The 25,105-nt window shown below is 36.1% G+C and overlaps 5 protein-coding genes, 1 long non-coding RNA gene and 1 pseudogene across 8 annotated transcripts; 2 read left to right on the plus strand and 5 right to left on the minus strand.

Annotated features, from left to right (window-relative positions):
- Positions 1-1,755: 1,755 nt before the first annotated feature.
- Positions 1,756-3,705, minus strand: LOC103873215 (microtubule-associated protein RP/EB family member 1A). Its single transcript, XM_009151634.3, has 7 exons — positions 3,492-3,705; positions 3,086-3,172; positions 2,895-3,001; positions 2,680-2,816; positions 2,539-2,585; positions 2,301-2,414; positions 1,756-2,076 (listed from the first exon to the last, which is right to left on the minus strand). The coding sequence occupies exons 1-7, from the start codon at positions 3,597-3,599 to the stop codon at positions 1,939-1,941; spliced, it is 738 nt and encodes a 245-aa protein (XP_009149882.1). The 5' UTR covers positions 3,600-3,705; the 3' UTR covers positions 1,756-1,938.
- On the plus strand, positions 3,653-16,211 carry LOC103873217 (pectinesterase 1). 2 transcript variants are annotated; one of them, XM_009151637.3, is made up of 2 exons: positions 3,653-3,675; positions 15,220-16,201. In XM_009151637.3, the coding sequence occupies exon 2, from the start codon at positions 15,357-15,359 to the stop codon at positions 16,041-16,043; it is 687 nt and encodes a 228-aa protein (XP_009149885.2). In that variant the 5' UTR covers positions 3,653-3,675; positions 15,220-15,356; the 3' UTR covers positions 16,044-16,201. The 2 variants fall into 2 exon arrangements, with proteins under 2 accessions (XP_009149885.2, XP_033128683.1); XM_033272792.1 differs by lacking the exon at positions 3,653-3,675 and adding an exon at positions 13,917-14,133 and having other exon boundaries at positions 15,161-16,211.
- LOC117125702 lies at positions 6,421-12,113 on the minus strand (annotated as a pseudogene). Its single transcript, XR_004448593.1, has 5 exons — positions 12,024-12,113; positions 10,800-10,974; positions 10,559-10,672; positions 9,458-10,058; positions 6,421-9,337 (listed from the first exon to the last, which is right to left on the minus strand). The product of XR_004448593.1 is annotated as a transcription initiation factor TFIID subunit 15b-like (transcript).
- Positions 6,609-7,042, minus strand: LOC103873216. Its single transcript, XM_009151635.3, has one exon. It carries the CDS (start codon positions 6,978-6,980, stop codon positions 6,714-6,716), a length of 267 nt encoding a protein of 88 aa, XP_009149883.1. The 5' UTR covers positions 6,981-7,042; the 3' UTR covers positions 6,609-6,713.
- Positions 16,212-16,372: 161 nt separating the features above from the next.
- Positions 16,373-17,326, minus strand: LOC103873219 (protein BUNDLE SHEATH DEFECTIVE 2, chloroplastic). The gene is made up of 4 exons (XM_009151638.3): positions 17,056-17,326; positions 16,907-16,970; positions 16,721-16,817; positions 16,373-16,627 (listed from the first exon to the last, which is right to left on the minus strand). The coding sequence occupies exons 1-4, from the start codon at positions 17,236-17,238 to the stop codon at positions 16,549-16,551; spliced, it is 423 nt and encodes a 140-aa protein (XP_009149886.1). The 5' UTR covers positions 17,239-17,326; the 3' UTR covers positions 16,373-16,548.
- LOC103873218 lies at positions 16,830-17,248 on the plus strand. The gene is made up of 2 exons (XR_633880.2): positions 16,830-16,894; positions 17,009-17,248. It is a non-coding gene; the product is annotated as an uncharacterized LOC103873218 (long non-coding RNA).
- A 400-nt stretch (positions 17,327-17,726) lies between the features above and the next one.
- Positions 17,727-18,256, minus strand: LOC103873361 (transcription factor bHLH47-like). The gene is made up of 2 exons (XM_033273450.1): positions 18,178-18,256; positions 17,727-18,064 (listed from the first exon to the last, which is right to left on the minus strand). Exons 1-2 carry the CDS (start codon positions 18,254-18,256, stop codon positions 17,727-17,729), a joined length of 417 nt encoding a protein of 138 aa, XP_033129341.1.
- Positions 18,257-25,105: the final 6,849 nt, after the last annotated feature.

Genomic DNA, 25,105 nt, shown 5'->3' on the forward strand with positions numbered 1-25,105 from the left:
ATATCTCAGAAAAATATACACTATAACATATTTCTTAACATTTCATATTTGTTATCGTCGTCAGCCAATAATTAAAAAAATTTCATGTATTCATACATATAATTCGCATGTAATGTGGAAAACCTATGATTATAATAACATGTGAAAGACCCCACCTCAAATAAGAAATATATTCATTCATACATATGTAATATTGCTGCCATAAAACCATACAATAATATAGAAGTCGTTTAAGTTATGCAATATGTTAGTCCAGTGGCATCTTTGGTAAATAGTCTAGTTATAAAAGGATTAAGACTAAAAGAGGCTGAGAAAGACTTTCATGATGACACCTATACAAAATGGCACAAATGTAAATATTTTACCTTTTAAAGGTTAATCTTTTATTTTGCTTCTCTTTTAATAATAAAGGGATGAATGTCTAGATGGATAAATCATAAAACTAATAGGATATGCATATTCATATAATAACTTGCCTCGAAAATCATGATTAGCCATTAATGACGATATCTAGATACGTATTTAATTGACTCGTTAATCCTGAATAATGAATACCTAGATAGATAAATCATAGTACTAACATTGCAGTTGTTAATGTAAATACTGCATGATTCACGGACTCGATGCATGCCTTGTTTTTTAGATGTGTAACTGATCGCATAACATCAACAATTTCATCATCATCAAATTTCAGTCCTTGTCCTAAAATCTTGGAGTTTTAGTTAGCACATGTTATTTTGTTTTGTGTTGGTGTATAGGTGTGGTTATCTTGTTATCATAGTTGACGTGAATGGGAAGGATTTCCTTCTAAATCAAAAGATGTTGGTGCTGACATGGTTTCAATGACCTGAGCATTGCGCGGTGGACGTTGTGGTTAAGGGTTGGCAGCTTCCTAGCTGTTTCTTTCATGAACAGTAGATCAATTAACTTCTTCATTTTGAGGCTGGTGTTATTGATGTTCCATCTCAAACCCCAAAAATTTAAAGATTTAACAGAGTATGTTGTTCTTTCTCTCTTCTGTCTTGCAAGCTCTCTTTCCAATGCCTTGATATCTTCAACTCTTGGTGGCAGGTTTGTAGGCTCTCACTTCTTAAGTTCTTTTTTAAAACGCTTGTAATTCAATCAAAGTACTCTTACAACTCTGAACCAAACCAGCCAGCAACATAAACTCAAAGAAAAAGACATCAAATCGGATAGCAACATAAACCCATAAAAACACCAGTTGGCATCTATAGATTAACCCATACGAATGTGGGAAAGAAGTAACTTCAAAGACCCAAGAAGAATCATGTGATTGTGAGAGAGCCATACACACAAAGCAAGAACAACTGCTTTTTGACCCCTCTTCACAGTGATGAAAGAGCACCTCTCCATTACCAAGAACTCATGGCTTCACAATCCGGCAAGCTAAGACATATTGATCTTCATAAAACTTTTGAATGCGGCGAAGTTGGACAACAAAGGACACAACCAGTAATCGCCTAGATAGAAACCACCAAGAGACAAGGTATTGATTCGACATCACATTTACAGCGGATTAATGGATTGTTATGGAGGCATTCTCCCCTTGGACATGTGATCAAACCCATTGGTAACGACACACAACGTACATCAATTATTCTCTTGTGCCTCTATTCCTCTCAGGCCTTTCTTCTTGTTCTCATATCGGTATACAATGATGGGCCGATGTTAAGCCTTTTACGTAACACAGTTCTAGAGTTTTGGTTTTGAATCGTAACGAAACCAAGTCTCAGATGTTCTCAAACTAAAACCAAGTCTCAATAGTTCTAACAGAAGCTCATTCATCTTCAAGTTTCTGCATGTTCCCTTTAAACAAAGGAAAACTTTGAAGAGAAGGCCCATGGCCAGCCATTGTTCCACACTCCAGAAGAAAAGAAAAAAAAAAAACTGATTCGGAAATGTTTCTACTTAGGATTATTAGTAATCTTCTTGTTCTCCGTTTTCTTCAACTTCAGCTTTCACACCCAAGGACTGGTTTAAGTACTCTTGAGCGTCTTCTAGTGCAGATTCGTTTGCATCTGTTGCATACAATATCTTCTTCACTGCTACCACTATCTGCGTCGTGGTTCCATGGAAGCATACATCAGATTCTAAAACAAATACTTTTACAACAGCAAGGGAAAGAAAACAATGGTCTAGTGCACTGTGTTTTGGAAAACTATTCTTGGAGCTGAGAAGTAAAGTTGGTGGCTAAAGAAAACCAATCAAGACAGACTGAGCTAAGGCCTAAGGGTATTGAAGAAAGAAAGAAGATCCACAGGCTCTAGAGAAATGCTTACCGGAAGATCCTCGAGTTCAGGAGTTTGGCAAAGTAACTCAACATCCCTGAGCTTGGAGAAGTAAAAGTCTCTTTCTTTTCCCAAGTGATCGTAAGAGAGCTTGAGATCAGTAAGCTATAAAGCAGAAAGAGAAAAATGAAGTTTCAGTTACTCATGAACATACAATAGAAAATGGTTACATACAACATCTGTAACAGCGCTTCTTTATCATAGAGCGATAGGATCTGTGGCAGTATACCTCCTTCGACAAAGCCTGCACTTGAGCTGTATTTGCTGGCTTGGGCCCTGAGAGTGATGACTCCAACGATGTTTAGAAAGATACATAAAAGTATTGTTATTGTTAGGATAAAGAATCTGCATTTTTGTCTGTCATGCAGACCTGAGGCTTTGGTTAGACCAACCGAACTGGAATTTGGTGGAGTATTGTTTGTTTGCAGTGACTTTGGCATCTTATTAGAGCCCTTTACACTCCTCTCTCTGCCACCTTTTGATCTTCGTTCCACCGGATTATAGTTCCTACAAGAAGAACCCATCGGGTTTAATAAACTTGATTGACTGTTTAGGAAAGACAAGAATTCAAAAATTCTGACATACTCGTTCATAATGCCACCGTTAGTGGAATCGCAGAAACGTTTCAACCATTGCAGAAACTCCAAGTTATCCAGTGGTCTGCCTTTGACAAGCCTGTTAATCTCCAATGGCTGAAGTAATTTTCACAAGTCTGTTAGTAACAAAGAATGCAGGAAAGCTGAGTGAAAAGGAGATATGATTGATTGATGGTTTACCTTTGTGATTTGGAGCTTGTTGAACACATCTTGCAGGACCTTGTAGTTTTGAATCATATCGTATTCGTTCTTGGCATCAAAATTAACCTTGCAGAGAGAGAGAGAGAGAGAGAGATTATATTAGAAGCTGCCAAGAAGAAAAATAAAGACAATAATTACTTATAGGAACGAAGACAAGAGAAGAGTTGGATACAAAACAAGTAACGCTCTTTCTAACACCAACAGTGAATCAACGGGCATTGCAACCTTTGAACACTCAAAACAATCATCAATACATTAATAACTTATAATAATAATAATCCCCAATCTCATCGCAATACTGAAACTTTTGTAAGTCAGTTTGAATAAATCAATAAAGCAAGGAAGAAGAAGAAGAAGAGAAAGGTGACATGCAAACAAGATTAACCTCTTCGACGCGAGAGAGATTGAGGTGAAGGCGATCGTTGATCCAAGTCAGAATCTCGTTTCTCCCGACGAAGTATGCACTGTCCATGATTCCGATGCTCGCCGCCATTTCAACTTTGCTTTGCCTCTAAACCTCCCAAGAGAAACTGAAGCACAGAAAAGAGTGGAGAGAGAGAGAGAGAGAGGTAACGCTGGCAGCGGCAACTTGTTAAGGTTTTGCAAATCTATTTTTTTAATTAAATTATTCGTTTTTCATTGGCGTAGGATGATGCTTCGTGCGATTGGGACGTGTGAACCAGTTTTTATTTGATTTAAATATACACTTTTAGTTTCTGTATAGTATATTTTCCAAATAATATTTTTCTATAAATCAGTATTTCTTTCTTTCTATACAGATTTGCACTAATTTGTTTCTTTGAGAAGCTCTGGTGGCCTCACACAGGGTTGCTCTCTCTCTCTCTCTCATCTTTTTCGTGTTGGCTATAAGTGTATTGATTAATTTTCGGAACAAAGCTTTCTTTAAGAGAAATTCTATAGGATAACTTTTTTTTGTTTTTATCACAAAAATAGCATTCAACGAATAAAATAACCAAAAAAAGTTTTATTAAAGGCTGAAAATATTTTTTACCATAGAGTTAACTAATATAGACTTAAGATTTTAAAGTTAAGGGGTGAAGTTTTGAAGATAGAGTTTCAAATTAAAAAAAATAAAAAATAAATATTAAAAGTTTTAAAATAAAAAAGAACTATTTTGATCATTTTCATTCTTGAGAACTATTATTGTGACAAAAACTTAAAAATTGCTATTTGAGAGAATTGCCCAAGCTTTAAACATAGGCACATTTGGTTATCTTCTTAAATGTAAGCATGTGGATTTAATATGAGCTTCACTGATGATCTGGTCATATTTACAGATGATTTTCTTCTATCTCTATATGGTATGGTTGAGGTTCTAAACAAGTTTGAATGAGTCTTGGTTGGCAATGAACATGAGCAACCATGCCCTTATATAGCTAGGGTAACTAATCATAATTTGCAAGAGAAAACTTTTTATTTGGAATCCCACTGGATCAGTTGCCTATATGCTATATTGGTCTTCTGTTGACTACTAAAAAAATTACTTGACATGATTATAAAATTCTTACTGACAAAACTCGAAACCGGTTCATTGCTTGTTCTAGTGAATCACTTCGTATGCGGGGGAGACTCCATCTCATTCTTTATATGATAGCAAGTACTATTAATTTTTGGTGCTTTGCATTTCGATTGCCTAAGCGCTGCATTGATTACATTGAAAGTATGTGTTCAGCCTTTTTCTTGTCAGGGTCACCTAGTCTCACGACTTAAGCGAATGTTGCTTGGAATGATAATTGTGTGCCTAAGCAGGAAGGAGGTATGGGGCTTCAAAAACTCCACGATACATAAAATGTACTCCCTCAAATTGATTTGGATGATCCTCTCTCACTCATACTCTTTCTAGGGCTCTTGGGTTTCTTGGTATTTGATTAGAGGATCCTCATTCTGGGATATATCTGAAACGACTACAAATAGATTTTGGATGCGGAAAAATCTTTTCAAGTTAAGAGAAGTTGTTGCTTATCATAGATGATTACAAGTACTTTTTATGGACAAGACATAAGGTGTGGGTCTCATGCTATGATTCACTCTATCGGGAAGCTGGAACCAGATTTTTTGGTATTTGTAGGAACACTAACGTTTAGGAAGCTTGCTAATGGCTGGAAATTTCGTAGATGCAAGAGTCATCTTCTTCGAGATATGATTGATCGCATTAGAAAGTTATATCCTCCCAATGCTGCTTTGGGAAACTCTATTCCTCTATGGAAGCAGAACAAGTACAATTTTATAAGAAGGAAATTGTAACAGTGTTGTTACTAGTGTATAATGTCACTAGTCACAAATGTTGTGACATTTTTGTTATGCTAAAACATTTGTGACACCGTATTGTAACCACTAAAACTGGTAACAAAACGTTACAATGACTATATTGTTACTATTTTTTTTTGTGACAAAATATTTTGTAACTCTTATTTTCTTGTAGCGAGATTCAATCTACCCGGTTAAAGGTGCACTGATGATGCATCATTGTATGGTTTAAGCAATACGCTCCTCATTAAGCTTTAATTATTTGGATGTCTTGACGTGATAGATTAGACACATGGTACCAATTGAGGCAATGAAGTCAGACTCAGATTGCACAATATGCGGAGAACCAAAGGAAACAAGAGATCACCTCTTCTTTGCATGTCTTTTTTCCTACACGGTTTGGACTACGTTGATGGCTGGTATTCTTGGTCACTGCATCAATCCTAATTGGAACTTGACCCTTACACATTTAAAGCACAATAGTCTCTAAAGTCGACTCGCAACAAGCTTAAATGGCGTTCCCGTCAACTCTTTATTGGATTTGGCGTGAGCATAATTCAAGTCGGCATCAAAACCCACCGAATTCAGCGCAGTCGTAACAGTACTGTCTACAAAGATATCTTCAATCAGTTACTTGCTTTGAAAATGTCAGTGGAAGAGACAACACAAGTCTGAACAGATGGATCTCTCTTTTGGCCAGCCATTAAGACTTTACTTCCTCTGTTTTTTGTTTCCAACTTCTTTTAGGTGATGATTATTGTCAAGTACTCTAAAGCTTATCCTAGCACTCGCATATTTGCTTTCCCTGTTAGAAAACAAATCAGCTTATTTGCTTTCCCTGTTAGAAAACAAATTTAACATTTCAAAAATAAAAAACAAATCAGCTTATCTGGAAACCAAGCATGACCTATATATAAAATCACATTTGCAAAATAAGAAGAAAAAAACAATAGTGCTATTTATTTTTCTTATTATTTTGCCTATTATTCTAAAGGGATAACTTTTATATGTAGTCGATTCTTTGAGATCAGGAATATACACAAATTCAGAAATTACAACTTTCTCAATTAGTTAATTTACACAAACGGAGCTGATATTCTTACAAATTTCATACATTTATTTTTTCTGTTCCGAATACTTGAAAGCTTTGCTTTAAGCTGTATTCTTACAAATTTCATACATTTATTTTTTGTTGTTGCTTTTTGTTTGGGGGATTGGATCGGCTCATCTCATATTTCATTGACATTTTTCTTTTTCGAACCAAAAATTATATTAAAACTCCATTTCTCCAAGTCATCTTAGAAATTACAAAACTATACATTATAAACTAAAGTCCTAATCAATTAGGACCCCAACAGCTCAAATACATAACCGTTCTAAGCGATTCTTCACACTTCTTTGCCTTTTCACTCTCACCAGACGAGTTAGCGGCGGCAACAGAAGACGAGAACCTTTTCCCCTGAGAAACAGTTCTGACATTGTTCCGAAGATGCTGATTCACCGACCGGAACATGTAGTTCCACCGACAAAGACCTAACTGGTCTTTCAACGTCTCTACTACTCCGATGCTAACTGCCACCGTCCAGGCTTTGCTTGTAGAACTCATATTTTCTTCACTTTCACTTTACGATCTTCTTTTGGATTTCGAATACAGTGTTTTGTGATTTCGATGATTTCAGAGAAGTGAAATTGAATGATATATATAAAATGAAGAAGCCAACAACAATCGCCGTTAAGTTGGGAGTGAAACCAGAATATGTGGCTGCTGGTTTTTTGCGTTACCACCGTCTGGATCTGAATATGACGATTTTATCCTTATAAACAACGATAGATAAGGGGTAATTGGATCTTTTGTTTAGATCCTGGTTTGAAGAGTGTGCAGCTAAGCGCACCTGGTTTCAGGATTGTTTGGGTTTCGTGTTCCCAACTTGCATGTTTTAAAGGAAAATCTTTATAATATTGTTTAAAAAATCAGTATTTTTAGTCACCGCATTCACCTTAACTCTTACAGTAGTTTATTACATTATTATCTTTAACTAGAGTTTCTGTCCGCGCTACGCGCGGAAAATGCTTTTAGATATTATTTCCGGTCAATTAATAGACCAAAAATAGTTTCCCTGTAATATTTATTGATTTTGTATATTTTTAAAACAATTTAATGAATTTAGAATTAATAAATCAGAAAATGTCTTAAACCATAAAACAAATGTATGTATATAGATTTGAGTTTTTTAAGGTATATATTGTTGCTTTTTGAATGTGACATTAGTCTTCTATATAATATATGTTTTTATTAGCTTCATCATAGGTAAAGTAAGAATAATATTTTATTCCAAATGCTGAGGTGAATAATAATTTTTGTATTGTTTTAAAAAATCAATTAGAAAAAATCAAACATGATAATGAAATTTATTTTCCATTCACCTTTATATATCTTTGGATTAGTGATTGTTATCAAGATAATTTATTTTTACTCTATGCTTTGAAATTGTCAAAAATTTAATGATTGGCCATTTCATATGAGGAAATGTAAAAAAGTTACATGTGCGATATTTCAAGATTAAAACATTTTTTGTATTTTTTCTTTCAGTTTATATTTTTTATTTGTACCTCTAGAAAAGCAAACCTATAACGAATTATGTTTTTGTATATAGTTTTTTTTTTGGTAAATGTTTTCTGTGATGTGTATTTTCTCAATAATATTAGGATAGACCTTTAAAATAAATAAATAAATAAAATCTATTTTGAAATTTAAATAAGCAAACACAAATTTTATTTATAAATTTATCTAATATGAATGTGTTTGTAAGTGGCTAGACATAATGTACATTTGATTGTAAGTTTGGCCATAAGATGTATGAGTGCGCTGATAAAAAAAAAAGTATGAGTGCATTTTGGGTATTTTCTTAATAGAATTATTGTGGTTTCTTATGATTTGAATGATATGTGAATACGATGTTAGAATGTATTCTTTACCATTTGTAAAAAAATACTATAATATGCATGATATATTAAAGATCCTTAATATATGATTTTAATTATATATATATATATATATTGATGTTTAATTTTATATTTTAGATATTTAAAAAATATAATTAATAATTTATTTTGAAAATTTGATAGATTTATTGTTTACTACTTTGTTCAAATTTGTTTTGGTAGCAAAATAAATAAACTCAACTTGGTTCAAACTTATTCACATATATATTGAAGTAATAAATTTGTGTTTATTTCCTCTTTATTTTACCATTTTATAATCCTTAATGTTTTATTTTCTTCTTACTTCTTTGCAAACTCATATTAGATATCCTTCACATATCACACAATGAAGTAAACGATGGACAATCTTAATCAAACCATCTCAGATCTTTAAGCAGAGTAACCAATCCACCAAGTTCTATTATCGATGTTTTAGGACTTATTCTTTTTACATATCTTGATTATTTCAGAGCTTCTACTTAGTTTCCAAAGCTATGATTAATTTTGTATAATTTGAAAATTATGTTTATTGGACAATGAAGATATGATGTTCATACTGGCAATGATCAGTTCTGTATAAAGGCTCTGGACTCATATTGACTTTGATTTTTCTTGTAGCATACGATTATAGATCTTTCTTATGCTTTCCGCTGAGTGCTTTGGTTTCTTATGGCGGTTGTAGGATCTTCATAAGACTTTTATTCTTTATTCCTTCATTCTCAAAGATAACCTCGTGTCAAATCTGCGATCCATGTACCTACTGGTCAAAATCTCGCCATTGAACCTGCTTAAAGTTCTTGAGCTTCGGCACAGTCAACCATGGTACATACTGTTGAAAAAGCCACCTGTCGAGTGTGCTGCGCTAGGATCTTCATAAGTCAGGCAGGCGTCACCTTTGTTCTTTCCCTTCTCATCAATGTAAATCTTGATGTTATATGGCCACTGATCCTTGTAACCCCGCTTCTGCTTGATTCTTCCAACCTATTATAGATTCAACAGAAAGTGCACTCTCAATCAATACACATAAACAAAAACAAAAATCTACGGCTCTTATTCCGAGATGCAAAGACACAACGGAAGTAAAAAGACCAGAGTAATTACTTGACCAATGCCACCAAAGAGATCCTTGAGTTCATCGGTTGTCACATCAGGAGGTAAATTATTGATATATATTCTGGCATTATCACAAGTTTCATCACAATTCTCATCGCACAGCTTGACTTTTTCAGCGGTGCATCTTCATAGCTAGGTTCCTGGCGTCGAGGAGCACTACCACCATCGTAGCCACCACCTCTACCACCAGTGCTCGGTGCATCACCTCCATAACCCCCAGTGGGACCACCATAAGAAGGGGGACCGACCACCAGCATAGCTAGAAGGCGGGGGAACTGCTTCCATTCCATACCCCATGGGTGGAGGAGGGTAACTGCCAGAACCATCGTAGGATGGAATAGCCGCCAAAGGAGGTGGAGGACCCTGAACATAAGAACCACTACCTCTACTCCCATAGAGCTACCACCACCACCGCTCCTACTGCCACCATCATATCTACTACTCTCATAGCTCCTACCACTGTCACGACCACCGCCACCACGATCACTGGCACCTCGGCCAGCTCCTCGGTCACCGGTGCCAGAAGGGGCAGGTGCACCACACTTGTTATATTCAACTCTCCTTGCAAAGTTCACGTTCCCACAACTATATATACAAAACAGTTTGAGGGTAAACATACAATTCAACAGAGAATCCAATTTCAATCATTACACAAGGGCAGAACTAATGGATCTCGAGTTCCATCAGCTAGATGATCTCGATAATTGTTAAATTTGATTAACAAACCAGCAATTTTTTTCCTTTTTAAAGAAGCCAAGAGATGTTAACTTTTCAAGAAAAAAGAGAAGAAAGCTTACGCACGTTCATATCTACCGAGCTGATTAACCGCATCAACGAACAAACGCCTCGTTAAGTTTTAGTATCCAAAGCATGTGATGTTAAATGTTACTTACACTGAGCTCCTCTTTCGATGAGATGATTAATTAACATACTGAACCTGTGTACAAATACAGAAACATATACGCTAAAGAAACTGAACCTGTGAGTTTGGACTTGTGGACTTGGATCGACATTGGCTTATATAGAATAAGAGAGTGGATTCATATCGTCGGTTTGTATGTTTTGAAGGAGTTATAATGGCTGAATTGATGATAGGGCAACGCCAATCACTATCTCTGCCGCCACCATCTCTGCCACCACCACCTCTCCCGCCGCTGACGCCTCCTCTTCCACCACGATCACCATATCCACCACCACCACCGCCTGAATCGAATCGAATCAAATCATTAGCAAGACGAAAAGTAAGTAATAATTCAACAAAAGAAAAGCTAGAGATCTATAGAATCACAAGGAAGAATTCGTCAGATCTAGAACGATATAAATCTCATACCTTGATTTCCTCTACCGCCGCCACTGTAACCACCGTGTCCGCCGTATCCACCTCCGCCAGAGGCACTGCGACCTCCATAACCTCCACCTCCACCTCCTCCGTATCCATCACCATCGTACGACGGAATAGGCGCACAACCGCCGCCGCCGCTTTGATTGTACGTCCCAGAAATGATCTAGGGTTTGCGTTAGACAACATACCGAAAAACTCTTAGCGAATTATGAGCCTTTTACGTTAAAACAATTGTCGCGTTTCTTCTACTACATCTGAGCTGAACATTGCTTTCTACTCGAAACGTCACCGTCCAAAACATAAACGTCTTTCTTATAAGTCCTTTAAAAAATTCTAATTGATTGATAAAGAAAGAATTGTGGTAACAGAGATTTGCGGTGATACGAAACGGAGACAGACAAAGGTGTAAGCCGTTTCGAGAAGTGGGTTTGATTGGGCCATAGCACACGAAAGTTTCAGTATTTTTTTTCCAAACAAAACTCTTATGACATGGCAATTCATAGAAGATGAAGTGGATAATTATTGCAATATTACTGGCTGATTATTTTAGCTGATGTGGACAGGCTTAAAAGGCTTGTTATTCTGCTTTTAGTATTGTTAGATGAGTTAAGTTAATTATTATAATTGCTTATTAGCTTTTTTGTTATTAATATATTTGAAACTCCCATCAATTCATATTTACATATTATTATAATCTGAATCACTTTAATAAAACATATATTTCTTTTAAAACAATGTTTACATATTTCTTCGTATATTTAAACAATCTCCTTATTTAAGGTATTTTCTTAATAAAAAAAATAAGAAAATATGTTAGCAAAATTTATAAGAATTATCTTTTTCCTTATTTATAATTTTTTGCTATTTTCTGGAATTCAGTTCCTACGTTAGAAAGGAAAATTAAGTTACTTAATTAGTTATTTAACTATACAATTTCACATGTGATTTAGTTAGAAAGGAAAAATGAAATTAAGTTATCTTATTTATTATTTAATAGAGATTACTAGGTGATAACTATACAATACTCTATGTTAGTTTGGAATATCATACCTCAAATCTAAACTATCAAATTTTTGGCATAAATCTAAATTATTATATTTTCATCTATTGTTAGAATCTTTTTTTTGTTATCAGCATAAGCAAATTTGATTAAGATTCTGCTAACCAAACATGACACTCTAAATCTATGAAAACAAATTAGGACGTTTTAACTTGAGCACCATGTGCAAGACTATCCGTCATTATATTTTGAGTCTCAGGAATATGCATGATCGAGAATGTTAAAAACACTTCTTGATCCATTGTATTTCCTCTATTGGATCATGCAAGATCAAAGTGAATAGCATGTGAGTTTTGTAAATATTTGAGGATTGATCAAAGTGAATAGCATGAGGTTTTGTAAATATTTGAGGATTATATTTTTTTCTCAATTATTATATTTTATTAGTCTATGAACTGTTAAATGATTAGTGTGTTTTCACAAATTTTTTTAAAATCAAATAATTAACCAAAGTAATCAAAATATGATACTACAATAATAATTAACAACATTAGCAAAAATAAATTAATTTTACCAAATTTAAACCACTATACAATTTCAGAAATAAATATCGTGACGAAGGTAAATGCTTTGTAAATTCAAACAAAGCAACTAAACAATCCCATAAATTATAAATCAAATTAAAATAACAAACAAAATACACAAAAAAATAAAAGCTAAAACTAATAAAATATTACCAAACTAATTATACTTTAGTTTTTCATAAATATTCATGCCCACGCTTGCGCGGATCAACCACCTAGTCAATTAATAAATGCTAATCAAGTGATATGTTTAAGATTTTTTTAATTAAATTTTAATTATATGTGTAAAGGCGTTGAACTCACGGGGACCGAATGAGGTTGTTAGCTCTCACCCGACAACATGAGGAACACATGGACAAAATGAGGTGGTATGGTCTCATGTTGGCATTGTCGGGAGTTATCCTTGTTTTTTGTTGTTTGCTATTGTTTTAGTGGACGTTCTAGATAGTTACTTTTGCTATGTTGTTTGATGATTGTTGGTGATTGATTGCAGAGCTCATAGAACTTTCTATACTGGGTATTTGTTGAAATACTCACCTCTTCTTTCTTTTCAGGTGAGTTTGAGTAAGTGCAAGAGTAGTCGTCTCGATGTGGTGTTTTTAAGATTTAGTAACTTTGGGGGTTATCCTTGTTTTTTCTTGTTTGCTATTGTGTTAGTGGACGTTCTAGATAGATACTTTTGTTATGTTGTTTGATGATTGTTGGTGATTGATTGGAGAGCTCATAGAGCTTTCTCCACCGAGTATTTGTTGAAATACTCACCTTTTCTTTCTTTTCAGGATTGTTTGAGTAAGTGCAAGAGTAGCCGTCTCGATGTGGTGTTAAATTTTGGATTATTAGTTTTTTTATGCTATTTCGATTTAAGATTTAGTAACTTTGTTTTAAGCGTATCCGGTACATTTTTGTAAGACTTTTTGATTCGATCATTGAGAATAAGATTTGTATTGGTTTTTTAAACGTTTCTTGTGGGTTAAGGCAATGTAAATACAAGCCGTCTATGTTAAGTAAAGAGCGAGCATGACAATGTTATTTATATCGTAATATTAAAATTAAATTATAATATGTGTTTATTACAAATTTAACTATTTAACATATACGAATTTAACTGTACTATTAAATAACAGTATAATATTTTAATTACGAAAGAAAATAAAAATACAAAATAGATAAACTAATTAATGACATTAGTTTAAATATTTTATTAAATAAGAATAAAATATATTAATTAAATATATGGTGTCCTTTTATCTCAATTGTAATTCATTTAATAACATCATTTTTCAATTTCGTATTTTGGAATTTCACTGGAATTGACTTAAAATTTGGTGTTAATTTTAGGTAAGAGCATTTTCAATATATCATTTTTTATTTTAAAATAGAATAACTTTATAATATAGCTGAGTTTTTTTCCAACTCTGTCCTATACCGAAGTAAAAATCAAATAGTGAACAAAAATAAAATTGTTATTTAATGAAGTAATTCCATATTTTGCTTTATAAGGAGCGTAAAATGGAGTAACCCTATTTTTTAACTCCAAAATTTGGAAGTAAAAAGTGAAGTGGAGTTGAAAATATTGCAAGTGAAGCACGAGCTGTGCCTCTTAAGTTTCTCCATCACAAAAAGCCGTAACCAAGCTCATAACCACTTTCGATATTTCTTTCATATGGTGCGCAACTGCATCACAGATCCTATTCCTCTTGTTACCGCATCTTTCATAGAACAATACCAAAAGTAAAGGTTCCGACTGGTGACATGTAGCATTAGAGTTGTATTACAGTATGATTTATAGTTCGATGTAACTTGCAGTAAAAAGTATGTGGTAAAAACGGTAAGTTTATGTGGTAAGTTTTGCAGTAAAAATAAAAGTTATCATTTTATTAAAACTTATGACTTGTAACATTTTTTATGTATAAGTTGCAGTATGAATTCTGAATAAAAGAATTGAATATAAAAACAGAGAAATAAATATTTTCTTATTAAGCTATTTTTTAAATAAATAAAAATAATTTTTTAAATAAGTTTAAAAGTTTAAAAAATAATTTTCAGTATATATTATTTTCTAAGTATTATAATAACTACTAATAATATTTATTTTAATATCAATAATAAGTTAAATTAAATGAAATAATATTATTAGCATGAAGAGGACAAGAGAAGAAAACAGACCTTAAGCTTTTGGGTTTTGAAAATGACGTAATACCACACTAACTTAGGTCAATATATATATAATTTTGTGACTGGTATTGTTTTTGTGAATTATCAACTAGAATTTATGCTTAAGGTTTTGTATAATTGACTAAACGTTTGAATAATTCAAGAATTTAGGAACAAGAAAGATTATAAAATCTTTGACTAGCATAAATTTAGGTAGAGTATTTATGGGACACTGTGTTCACGATTTTCTCTTGTGATAAAAAGGTTTGTTCATGATTTTTTTTTTTTAAATAGAAAAATCAATTAAATTTATAACTCAACTCCTAAAATATGGGATTTTGGTTGATGTAGGTTTATGTTTTGAGTTAGCAATTTTATAAAGGGTTTAAGTCAAAGTTGTAACTCAACTACAATACATCTTAAATCAAACTTAAAATCAAAAAAATAAATTTAATGCATGATTGGTAACATTTTTGAGTTACAAGTTTAACTCAAACTTAATCAACCCTACCACATGTCACCAATCAAACCCAAAATCTCCAGGTTTTTACCTTTTACCATGGTTTTCCATGCTAAAGAATCATTCGAAAGATACATACATACATACATACATACATACATACATACTCACGCGCGTGCAAATGCAAAAGATTTGAAACTTCAAATTGAGAGAGAGAAAACGTGTGAATGAACAAATGGTACAAAGTCTACATCCCATTCCCATCTTTGATTCAACTCAAGTTTCGTTGACTTTTATCTCCAAATCTGAGAGAGATTCATCTTCTTCCAGTTTCCGATCAAATTGCAATGGAGTCGATCAACACCTTGAAAGGCTACGACAAAGTATCCGACCAAGAAAACCAGATTCCATCTCCACTTCCCAAACCATCATCCCGCAAAACCCTCATCGCCACCGTCTCCACCGTATCCATCCTCTTGATCCTCGCCGTCGTCGCCTTAACCGCCGGAGCCTTCACTCGTCCTTCCCACAACCCTCCCGTCTCCTCCAACTCTCTCAAATCAGTATGCGCCGTGACTCGTTACCCACAGACCTGCTTCCATGCTTTATCTTCTTCCCTCAACGAATCGGACCCTGCATCAATCCTCGAGCTTTCCCTTCGGATCACTTCTGAAAAGGTATCGACCTTATCCATGTCTTTCCGTTCAATAGACGATATGCCCGAGGAACCGGCCGTTAAGGACTGCGCGAAGCTGTACGCGGACGCGGCGAGTCAACTAAACGAGACGCTATTGGAGATCGAGACGAAGAAGAAGAAGGGAGGGAATTGGATGACGGAGAAGGTCGTCGGAGATGTTAAGACTTGGATCAGCGCCGCCATGACTGACGGAGAGACTTGCTCCGATGGGCTTGAGGAAATGGGAACTGTTGTGGGAAACGACATCAAGAATGAGATGGTGACGGCGAGTCAGATGATGAGTGTTTGTTTGGCCATTGTCAGCCAAATCAAGAAGCTTCTCTTGATTTTACACTAAACCAAACACCTAAGCTTCCAACTTTTTTTATTTCTTTCTTTCAATATCGAATTCACAAGTGTGTGTGTGGCTTGTTCTCTTCTGTAATTAATTACTACATTGGTTTGTTGTTTGTATATCTAATTCGATAAGAGCTATATCTAAAGTTGTCTATATTACATGATTCAACCCTTTTAGATTCTACTCTCAACCTACTTTAAGGTTTACATCAAAACGAGTTTCAGTGTTTCCTTCCGTAGACTTCTGATACTCAAAACTCATCTTCCGGTGTTAGACTCTATCCTTTGAGACACTAGTTATTTTACAATATTGCAAATCTTAAAAGAATATCTAAAAACAGGAATACAATAAAAAGAAGATGGTGTTCGATAACAGATTGTTGTAGAGTATATATACATGTTGGTTATAGAAGAGCATTGATAGAGAGAAAGAAGGCTACTTCTAAGGTTTATCAAGAGTGTTTTTCAATGGTACATGATCCAGTTTTTGAAGAGGCTTTTCTGTATTACTGATCCTGGGTGCTCAAGAAACCACCAAGGAAACCAGCTCCATTGCACTCCCCACACAAAATCAAATTCTTACCACTGCCCACCACAAGAGGTATATTCATTCATGAGTTTTGTTTGTTGTGGAAATAGGAAGAAAGAATAAGAAGAGAAGAGAAAGATGTTGCTAACCTACAAAGCCAACAGGAGTCACCAACTTTAAACTGCCCATTAAAATGGTCAATCAAATTCACACCTCCTCCTTTGCATTGAGAACATGCCACCGCACCTTATTTCACACAAAACCTTTTTGTCAAATTTTTTAAGGGACCAATTCAGTTGTAGAAACTCGAAAAGAGAATAATGGTAAGCTCTTACCCTTGCCTTCACAGTTTGGACAAAGTATGCTGTTCGATTTAGTGGTCTGATTACCGTCTGTGGCCTGTTGTTGGTTCCAAAAGATGAGCTTTTTTTTTTCAGTTGCAAAATGGAGTAACCAGATTTGGAAGGGAAGAACAGAACCGAACCTGAATCTGGAAGCTTTTGGATTTACAAGTATGAAACACTGGTATCTTCTGACCCAACGACGATAGGCTCTGATCACTTATTGGGAAGAAGAAGTCAGTAAGTATAGGGCTTTTGTTGGGAGATTGGAGGTAACAGGTAGGAGGAGGAGAAGAAGGGAAGAAGCATCCTAGTGAATTAGCCATTTCTGTTTTTCTGACCCACTCGGTAGCAGATAAGATGCTCTCCCTGCCTCTCTTATTTCTGTTCGTGTGTTTTCCCTTTTACCAAAATACCATCAACTTTAGTGCTAATTATTTCCTTACTGTCTTTCGGTTATGATCGTTGTTTTAGTATCTTAGGACAAGAAACGACAAAGGTTTAGAGATAATTTCCTTATTTTTTTCTTTTCCCAAACGACCCAAAAGAGCCATAGCTTTTCTGATCTTATGAATAAACACCACAAGAAAAAAGAAAAGCAAAAGCGAAACCTAATACTGTATGACACTAGAAGATGCTAAATACAAAGATCAAGGGTCCTTCAGAAGATGTGCTCTCTCTCTATCTAGTTATTAAGTAGCGTTTGCTACTCCTTGCGGAATAGCCGTCCAAGACTCATTCGTTAGCTTTAAGACGTGAAGACCAAGAGTGAGCTGCGCTAGCATACCTTGAACAAGGCTAACTCACATTTGAACTACTGTACATTACTAGTGCCATGTGTCTGCACACGCCCTCCCAAGTCTGAGGTATCTTGTGTCTGGCCATCGGGTTGCGTCGGAAGGACAAGAACCGCGGTACCAGAAGTAGTCGCAGCAGATTGTTGAAAGCCGGCCCCTTGGAAAATGGGAAGTCCTAGACACTGAGATGCTAGTTCAGGATGTTGTTGGTAGTGATGATGGTATTCTGTTGCAGGAGAGGTGTTCAACTCAGGTTTAGACTGATTCACTCTTGCTTCTATCTCGGATTTGTAGTCTGAAAATCTCGGGTGAAACATTGATGTTTCTTCTTTGAGCTCTTCTTCTATGTGGTCACCTACACAGTTTCCATCACAAAACAACTATCAAACCATTGTAGACTAAAGAATGTTGACGCATGATCTGTCAACTACGTCTTAGCTTTAGAAACAGTCTTACATAGTTAGATACAGAGAGAAAAGAAGTGCTCCTTTCTAAGGGACTCAATCTGTTCAAAGACGTCCTTTAAGAACAGAGTAGCTTCGCCCATTATAGAAGCTTTCCCACTGTTACGCTGATTCAGTTTCGAGAAATTAAAGAAAATACTTTCCCGGTTAGAATCACAATCAGTAACAGCATCCAGTTTTAGTAACACTAGTTATTTGCATGATTACACCACCCAACTCAGCAAATGTTTATTCAAATTTGTAGGAAATAATCTCATATGGGATATAACCTCAAAAAATTTCTCCAACCCACTCCATTCTACATGACCCCAAAAGATGATAAATTACCATAAGACCATTAATGAAAGTTTCACCTACACCATTGGAATGAGAGACACACGATTTGCTCCCTGTCTTCTCTCCTTCTCGCGTGGGATCCATCCCTCTCTTCCTATTCTCTTCAATTCACGAGACAACCAAACTTCCCTCACTTCAGTTATTCTCTTTAATTCTTCACCAACCAAGCTTTCCTTTATCAGTTTTCTTTGTCTTTGAGAGATTGGACGAGGAGCAGTAGAACCATATACAACAACTCGTGTATCTTCCTCCATAGATGAACTTGGATAATGCTCTCTCTCCCTCTTTCTCTCTCTCATAAATTAGATTCGCTTGAAGCATGTTAGAACCAAATACATGGTAATAAGAGTGATTTGAAGTTAAATAGGATATAAATATAATTAGAGTCATGAAATATTGGGGAAGGAAAATTGTTTATAAAAGATGATATAACTGGTACAATCGTAACAGAAATCAAGTAAACAACATGTTTAACTGGTACAACTAGTTATTACCGCTGTACTAATTGTATAACTAGTATAAATCTTTAGAAAAGTTGAAGTAGTAAGTCTGGTACAACAAGTGTTAATCTGATTGTTCATACGAAACATATGAATAGTCAAAACTTGTACAACTATTAGTAACTAATACAAAATCTCTACTAGTACAACTAGTATTACTGTGATTGTTTATATGAAATGTACAATTAGTTACATTTGTACAACTATTAGTAACATTTACAATATGTATACTGGTACAACAAGTGTTACTGTGATGGTTTATACGAAACGTACAACACGTACTTACAACTAGTGCATCTATTAGTAACGTATACAATATGTCTACCGGTAGAACTAGCATGACAAGTTAAAATAGTACAACTTCTATTACTAGTATAACTGTTATATCAAGTGTAACATGAAAACAACTATAACTGGTACAACTAGTACAAATTTCATTACTACTACATGTATAACTGGTACAGCTACTAAATGGTGATTTTGTTTATTATGGTTTTCAGGTATATGGATAACAACCGAGGTGTGAAGATATATTTGGATCAAGGGGTAGTTTCAAGTGTGAGAGATGAAGTACGATGAAATCTGGAAGACCGACATATTTCTACTTTAGTGTTGAAGAAGAGAAGTTATGAGGAGGTGACTTATTCTTACTTGGTTGATAAAATAAGCAGGAAAATAAAGATCGATGTAGCAGCGACCAAGATTCAACTGAGTTACTTTTTGTTGGTAATGGATCATATATAAGAGGCCATGTTATATCTTGAATGATGAATATGTTTTAGGATATTTATTGGAAGTCGATAAAAATCATGGACGTAGTGTCTAACACATGAAGCTCAGAGAATCTGTCTCAGAAAACCAAAGTAATGAGATGTCTTCTAGGAATGAGGAAATTCTGATTGATGCCATAGCTAATGATGATATGGTTGTTCTTAAGGAGTTGACGATTATTCCTCATATTCAAGAGGATGAGAATGAGAACAGCGATGAAGTGGGTGATGAAAGGGATAATATGGAAGAGTTGGCGGTTGTTACACCAGTTGTGCACTAAGAATTTGAAACTAAGCATGAAGTGAGGGATTTAGTGGACAAAGCTGTGCATACAAATTTTTTTGAGGTTGATAGAGGGCAGTTGACGCCTCGAATTTATTTATTAATACGTCGTGGGTTTGGTTGTAAATGGTATTTACGAGCTGCAAAGCTGAAGAAATCATATTTTTTTTTCTATAAGGATGTACTGTAATACTTGTGCTCGGATAAGTGAAAGTGCGACCAGGAAGGGGAAAAGAGGCACACCAAGCTTGGTCGCATCTGTGGTGCACACTGATTATCCAGGAAAATTCAAGACTCCGGCAGTAAAGGATCTCATAGATTTGGTTATTAATATACTGGGTGTTACAGTTTCGTATTCTATGGCTTGGAGAGGAAAATACAAAGATGTCGACGATGTGCGTGGTAACCCAATGGAGAGTTTTTCTAGAGTTCCATCTTACTTGTACATGTTAGAAATGTTGAATCCTAGTACTTTTACCAGGTTAGTAACAGATGAGAAGAACTAGTTTAAGTATATGTTCTTCGCTTTTGGAGCTTGCATTGAAGAGTTTAAGTCCATGCGGAAACTGATAATTATCAATGGAACTCCCCTGAAGGGTGTGTATAAAGGAGGGCTTCTTATTGCCACTGCTCAGGATCCAGATCATCTTCATTATCCCCTCGCTTTTGCTGCAGTAGATGGTGAGAAAAATGCAAGTTGGAGGTAGTTTTTGCCTATATTGAAAACCTTGATACCAGATGAACCTCAGCTTGTATTTTGTACTCATAGAAACCAAAACATCATCAATATAGTTCACAAGGTCTATTCATTGGCAATCAATGGATATTGCATATATCACTTGTCTAATAATGTAAAAGGAGCATCCAATCATGTTAGGAAAGATGTGGTTGCCCATAAGTTCAGAAAAATTGCTGGAATTTACACACATAGAAATTTTAGAAGAAAATATAATAATTTTAGGAGAAGTTATCCTCAGGCCACCAACTATATGGATGCGAACGTTCATGAGACCAAATGGGAAAAACAAACCTAAAAAATAGTTTTATTATTTAAGTTAATTAATGCAAAATTATATTAATTTCTAAATGTCATTATTCTGCTGTACACTCCATAATCTTTAAGATACAAAAACTCAAACCCACCAAGAAATTTGGGGGGGGGGGGGGGGGGGGGGGTGGGGGGGGGGGGTGAAAACATATTAATAATGATAGTCAAAACATTGATTATGAAAGTTTAAATTTATTAACAATTCAAAACATATTAATTATATGTTGATTTTTTAGAATCAGGTTTTGAAGTTGACATGGATCACCGGTTTTAGCGGGACGCGCGTTCGGTCGCTACGTAGCGACCGAGCAGTGTGCATGTGCGGTAGCTGCGTAGTGACTGAGCTTGGTTTGTTCGTGTTCCGATCGTCATATTCGAACATGTCCGTGGCTGGCTTAGATACGTTTCCGTTACCTTGGGACAGATTGTGTTTGATCCAAATGGGATTTGGACAAAGTTTTATCTCGAGAACATATGTCGCGACATTCTTCCGACCAAACACAATTTATAGCGGAAAGATACTCATACTTGTATTTTGCAGAGATTTGGATGTTAACTTCGTCGTAACCGTTTTCGACCCCAACAACATCGATCGACACCGGCCTAGCCAAAAGACCAGGAGACTGAGCCTGCGACCTCGATCTAAGAGTCGGTTCGCGTCTAGCTTTCTGAGCTCGTTCCAATGACCCAACTTCAGAAGACTCGTCAGGACGGTCGGGTAACGCCTCCTTCTCCCTCGCTCCTGAACGAAATATATTTGAGGAACTAAGGGACGCGCAAACATTCGGAACTTTCCGAAAAAGGGAAAAGAAGAAAGATCGGCTTACTTTTGTTACTAAGACCTTTCCCCGGTCGAACAGGAACCGCCTGACCAATAGGAGTAGCATGATTTCTACCCGGTGGAGGAGCGTAAGCAGCTCGAATTCGATCTATGGTGAATTCGGGCCATCAGGGGCTACCTCGCCGCATAGTGGCGATCCACCCGCGAAGCTCGGGAGTCATAGGCGCAGAACCAAAGGGCTCTACAAATAACTGGAGAAAATTTAAGAACGCCAAAATAGATTGAAGAGTAGAATTCGCCTAGCAAAAAAAACTTACCAATATCGTCGGACCACTCCCTGGGGATCCTCCCGAAATCGATGTCACCGATCGACACCGGGTTAATATTGAAAACAAAAAACTTCTCCCTCCACAGGTCATCCCTGTTACGGATACCATCTATGATAGAACGGCCGGGTCGAGGAGCGAGAATCATGGTAACGGGAAAGCCATTGTTCCTCTTAATAGCAAACAATTTCTTTAACTCCTCGAGGCCAAACTCGAGACCTTCCTCCATAGCTCGGATCCACGAAGCCAAGAAGTAGCGAAAGAAATTAGGCGCCATCTGGGCAAAAGCCATCCCAAGCTCCGCAAGCACCTCAAGAAAAAAGAGAGGAAGAGGAAACGACAAGCCTCCATCTTCGAAATGCGACGTGTAGGCCCCACAGTACCCCGGTCTCACAGTCTCCGAAGTTTCGTCACCGTTGGGAGCTTCGACCTCGACGGCATAATCGATTCCCCAGAGTTCGTAGAGGGGCTTGATATGTTTCCCCTCGATGATTGTCGGGAGATGAGGACCGAATTTCTCAGATGCCATAGATTTGAAACAGGAAAGAGCACCAAGAGGAGGACGGTGAGAGAGAAAGTAGAATCGTGGTGTTGAAGAAGATGATATATTCGGTAAAATATAATATATATATATATATATACAAAAATGGTTCCCGAAGCACTTAAAATTAACCGGCCACGAACTATCGATCTCAACCACACGATTTGAAAAATTGCCGACAAGTCAAATCAAGACGATGCGCGTGACGTCCCATTTCCCGAGAATCGCGACGACGCCGGGTTACGTCAGTTTTTGCCCTTTCGGTTTCCCAATAAACCAAAAGGGCTGGAGGACAAATGTTGGACCCAATTTTGGGGAGAGCGTTTCTGGCCACAGTGATTGCAGTATTTGATTTTTCCTAAGAACAAGATGTTGTTTGCACACATCGACAAGAATGTCTACTACAAATTTGTGTCTATAGACAAAGGTATGCATCCATTCTATTATGTTAGTGTCATTAATTGATATATGCATTTATATGTTTCTCAGGGAAATTTAAGTGAAAACATAATTTGTGTTAGTTTCGGATGTAGATAAACACAATTATCCATGGATTATTTGGTATATATGGAAAGCTCGTAAAGATAAACTGTTTTGAGGTATCATACGGGATCCACTTGAGTTGATTAGACATGCGGAAAGTAAATTTTGGGCATGGTTTGACGCAAACCCAAAAACGTTAGATGAGACTCAACCAGTACACTAAATAAAGAATATACAAATCCTAAGCTTGAATATTTGTTTGGTAGATGGATCATGGACTGACGAAGCACAGTACAGTGGATATGGTTGGGTATGGATGGATGGATCAGGAAATGAACAACTCTTAGGGTTAAGAAACAGAGAACATCTTATGTCCTCTTCGCACTTAAAACTGGAGGCTTTAATCTGGGCAATGGACACCATGCTTCAACACACAAGTTGCCAAAATTTTGGGACAGACTGCAAGGATACTATATCGATAATTCGGGACCCGAAAGCATGTCCGAGTTTCTCCATGGATCTAGGGGAGGCGGCATTGCTTCAAAGAATATTTTCCGAATTCAAGATTTCTCATATACCAAGAGAGAAAAATTGCTCAGAAGATGTTTTAGCTACGATATCTCATACTTTTCATCGTAGTTTAATTTTTGTTGGTTGTTCTATTCCATTATGGATTCTCAGACCACATCTAGTTTGAGTAATAAAATGTCCTTTTGATGTAAAAAAAAACATTATTTGTGTTAGTGTTTTTTATTTGTTTCTACATGTTTTAGTGAGTCAAATTCTGGCAGCATACAATCAATCATCTTGCTTCTTCAGTGAGCTTGAACTTTACTTTGTGTGAGAGTAATTTCTTTGCTACCTCTTATTACCTTGAGAAGATTTCCTGTAGAGTATTCCGTGAAGCTTTCCTTCAGTGGTCGGCTAGAAAGTGGTTTGGGCTTCTTGAAAGGTGGATGTATGTGGTATATGATTTCATTGAAGGCACTGGTTATTTAAGGAGCTTGAGTGGTGTTTCGATATGGACTGATGATAGTGACGAGGAAGATTGTGGATTTGTTGGTTACTGCCTATACATGTGTGGATTGTGTATAAACATATGGATTTTGGGTAAGTTTTAATCAAATATTTAAATAGACCTCTCTAGCATTACTTGCGATGCCCGTTTTTTTGATTTTTCTATTAATGAAAGAGCTAAAAATGCATTAATTTTTAGTAGAAGATCCATAGACTCTACTTTGACTTCTCCTATGGAAGACCATTGTCTTGTCGTTTATCCACAGGCACGCATATCCCTCTAATTATGAGGCGCGGGTGGTTCATGTCCTCTTTTTTTTTTTCACTGGAAGACTATGCTATCATATTAAAACCCAAGTCAAAGCGATACAAAGGCCCGACCGGGCAAGAAAAGAAAAATTACAAAAGGCCCAACATTCCCAACAAAAAGAAGCCCTAGGGAAGAGCACGGCCGACTCGGAATCCACACGTTAACATTTGGCGTGACAGAGACACGTACCCACCATGCGAGTCACCACCGAACTTCAGCCAGCAGCACGATTCCGGCGAAGGTCTAAACGGAAGATCCACCGGAAACACACCGGAACAGGATCCCGTTCAAGAACCTCAACAGAAACGAGAAAAGAAATTGAAGGCACACCAAACACACCACTTGAGACTTGAGCGTGAGATCTACCGATAACCTCACGAGCCAAAGGATCTCTCTGCTTTGATGAAGTTCCAATCGAGAGACATCAAACTCAAACCAACGAGAGTCGAACCGATTGAAACAAAAAAGCTTGAAGAAGAAAAGATCAGACAAATGTTTCAATAGAATCAATCGTCTTCAATCATCCCTCACCATCGA

Source organism: Brassica rapa, chromosome A06 (assembly GCF_000309985.2).
Source record: "Brassica rapa cultivar Chiifu-401-42 chromosome A06, CAAS_Brap_v3.01, whole genome shotgun sequence".
NCBI classification, from domain to species: Eukaryota; Viridiplantae; Streptophyta; class Magnoliopsida; order Brassicales; family Brassicaceae; genus Brassica; species Brassica rapa.

Coding starts and splice junctions, on each gene's coding strand:
- LOC103873216 (XM_009151635.3), bottom strand. CDS start 6,980: ATGAGTTCTACAAGCAAAGCCTGGACGGTGGCAGTTAGCATCGGAGTA.
- LOC103873361 (XM_033273450.1), bottom strand. CDS start 18,256: ATGGGCGAAGCTACTCTGTTCTTAAAGGACGTCTTTGAACAGATTGAG. Junction 18,065..18,177: donor GGAGCACTTCTTTTCTCTCT/GTATCTAACTAT, acceptor GAAACTGTGTAG/GTGACCACATAGAAGAAGAG.
- LOC103873215 (XM_009151634.3), bottom strand. CDS start 3,599: ATGGCGGCGAGCATCGGAATCATGGACAGTGCATACTTCGTCGGGAGA. Junction 3,002..3,085: donor ACAAGCTCCAAATCACAAAG/GTAAACCATCAA, acceptor AAATTACTTCAG/CCATTGGAGATTAACAGGCT. Junction 2,415..2,538: donor TGCAGGCTTTGTCGAAGGAG/GTATACTGCCAC, acceptor TCTGCTTTATAG/CTTACTGATCTCAAGCTCTC.
- LOC103873217 (XM_009151637.3), top strand. CDS start 15,357: ATGGAGTCGATCAACACCTTGAAAGGCTACGACAAAGTATCCGACCAA.
- LOC103873219 (XM_009151638.3), bottom strand. CDS start 17,238: ATGGCTAATTCACTAGGATGCTTCTTCCCTTCTTCTCCTCCTCCTACC. Junction 16,971..17,055: donor CCAAAAGCTTCCAGATTCAG/GTTCGGTTCTGT, acceptor AACCAACAACAG/GCCACAGACGGTAATCAGAC. Junction 16,628..16,720: donor GACTCCTGTTGGCTTTGTAG/GTTAGCAACATC, acceptor TGTGGTGGGCAG/TGGTAAGAATTTGATTTTGT.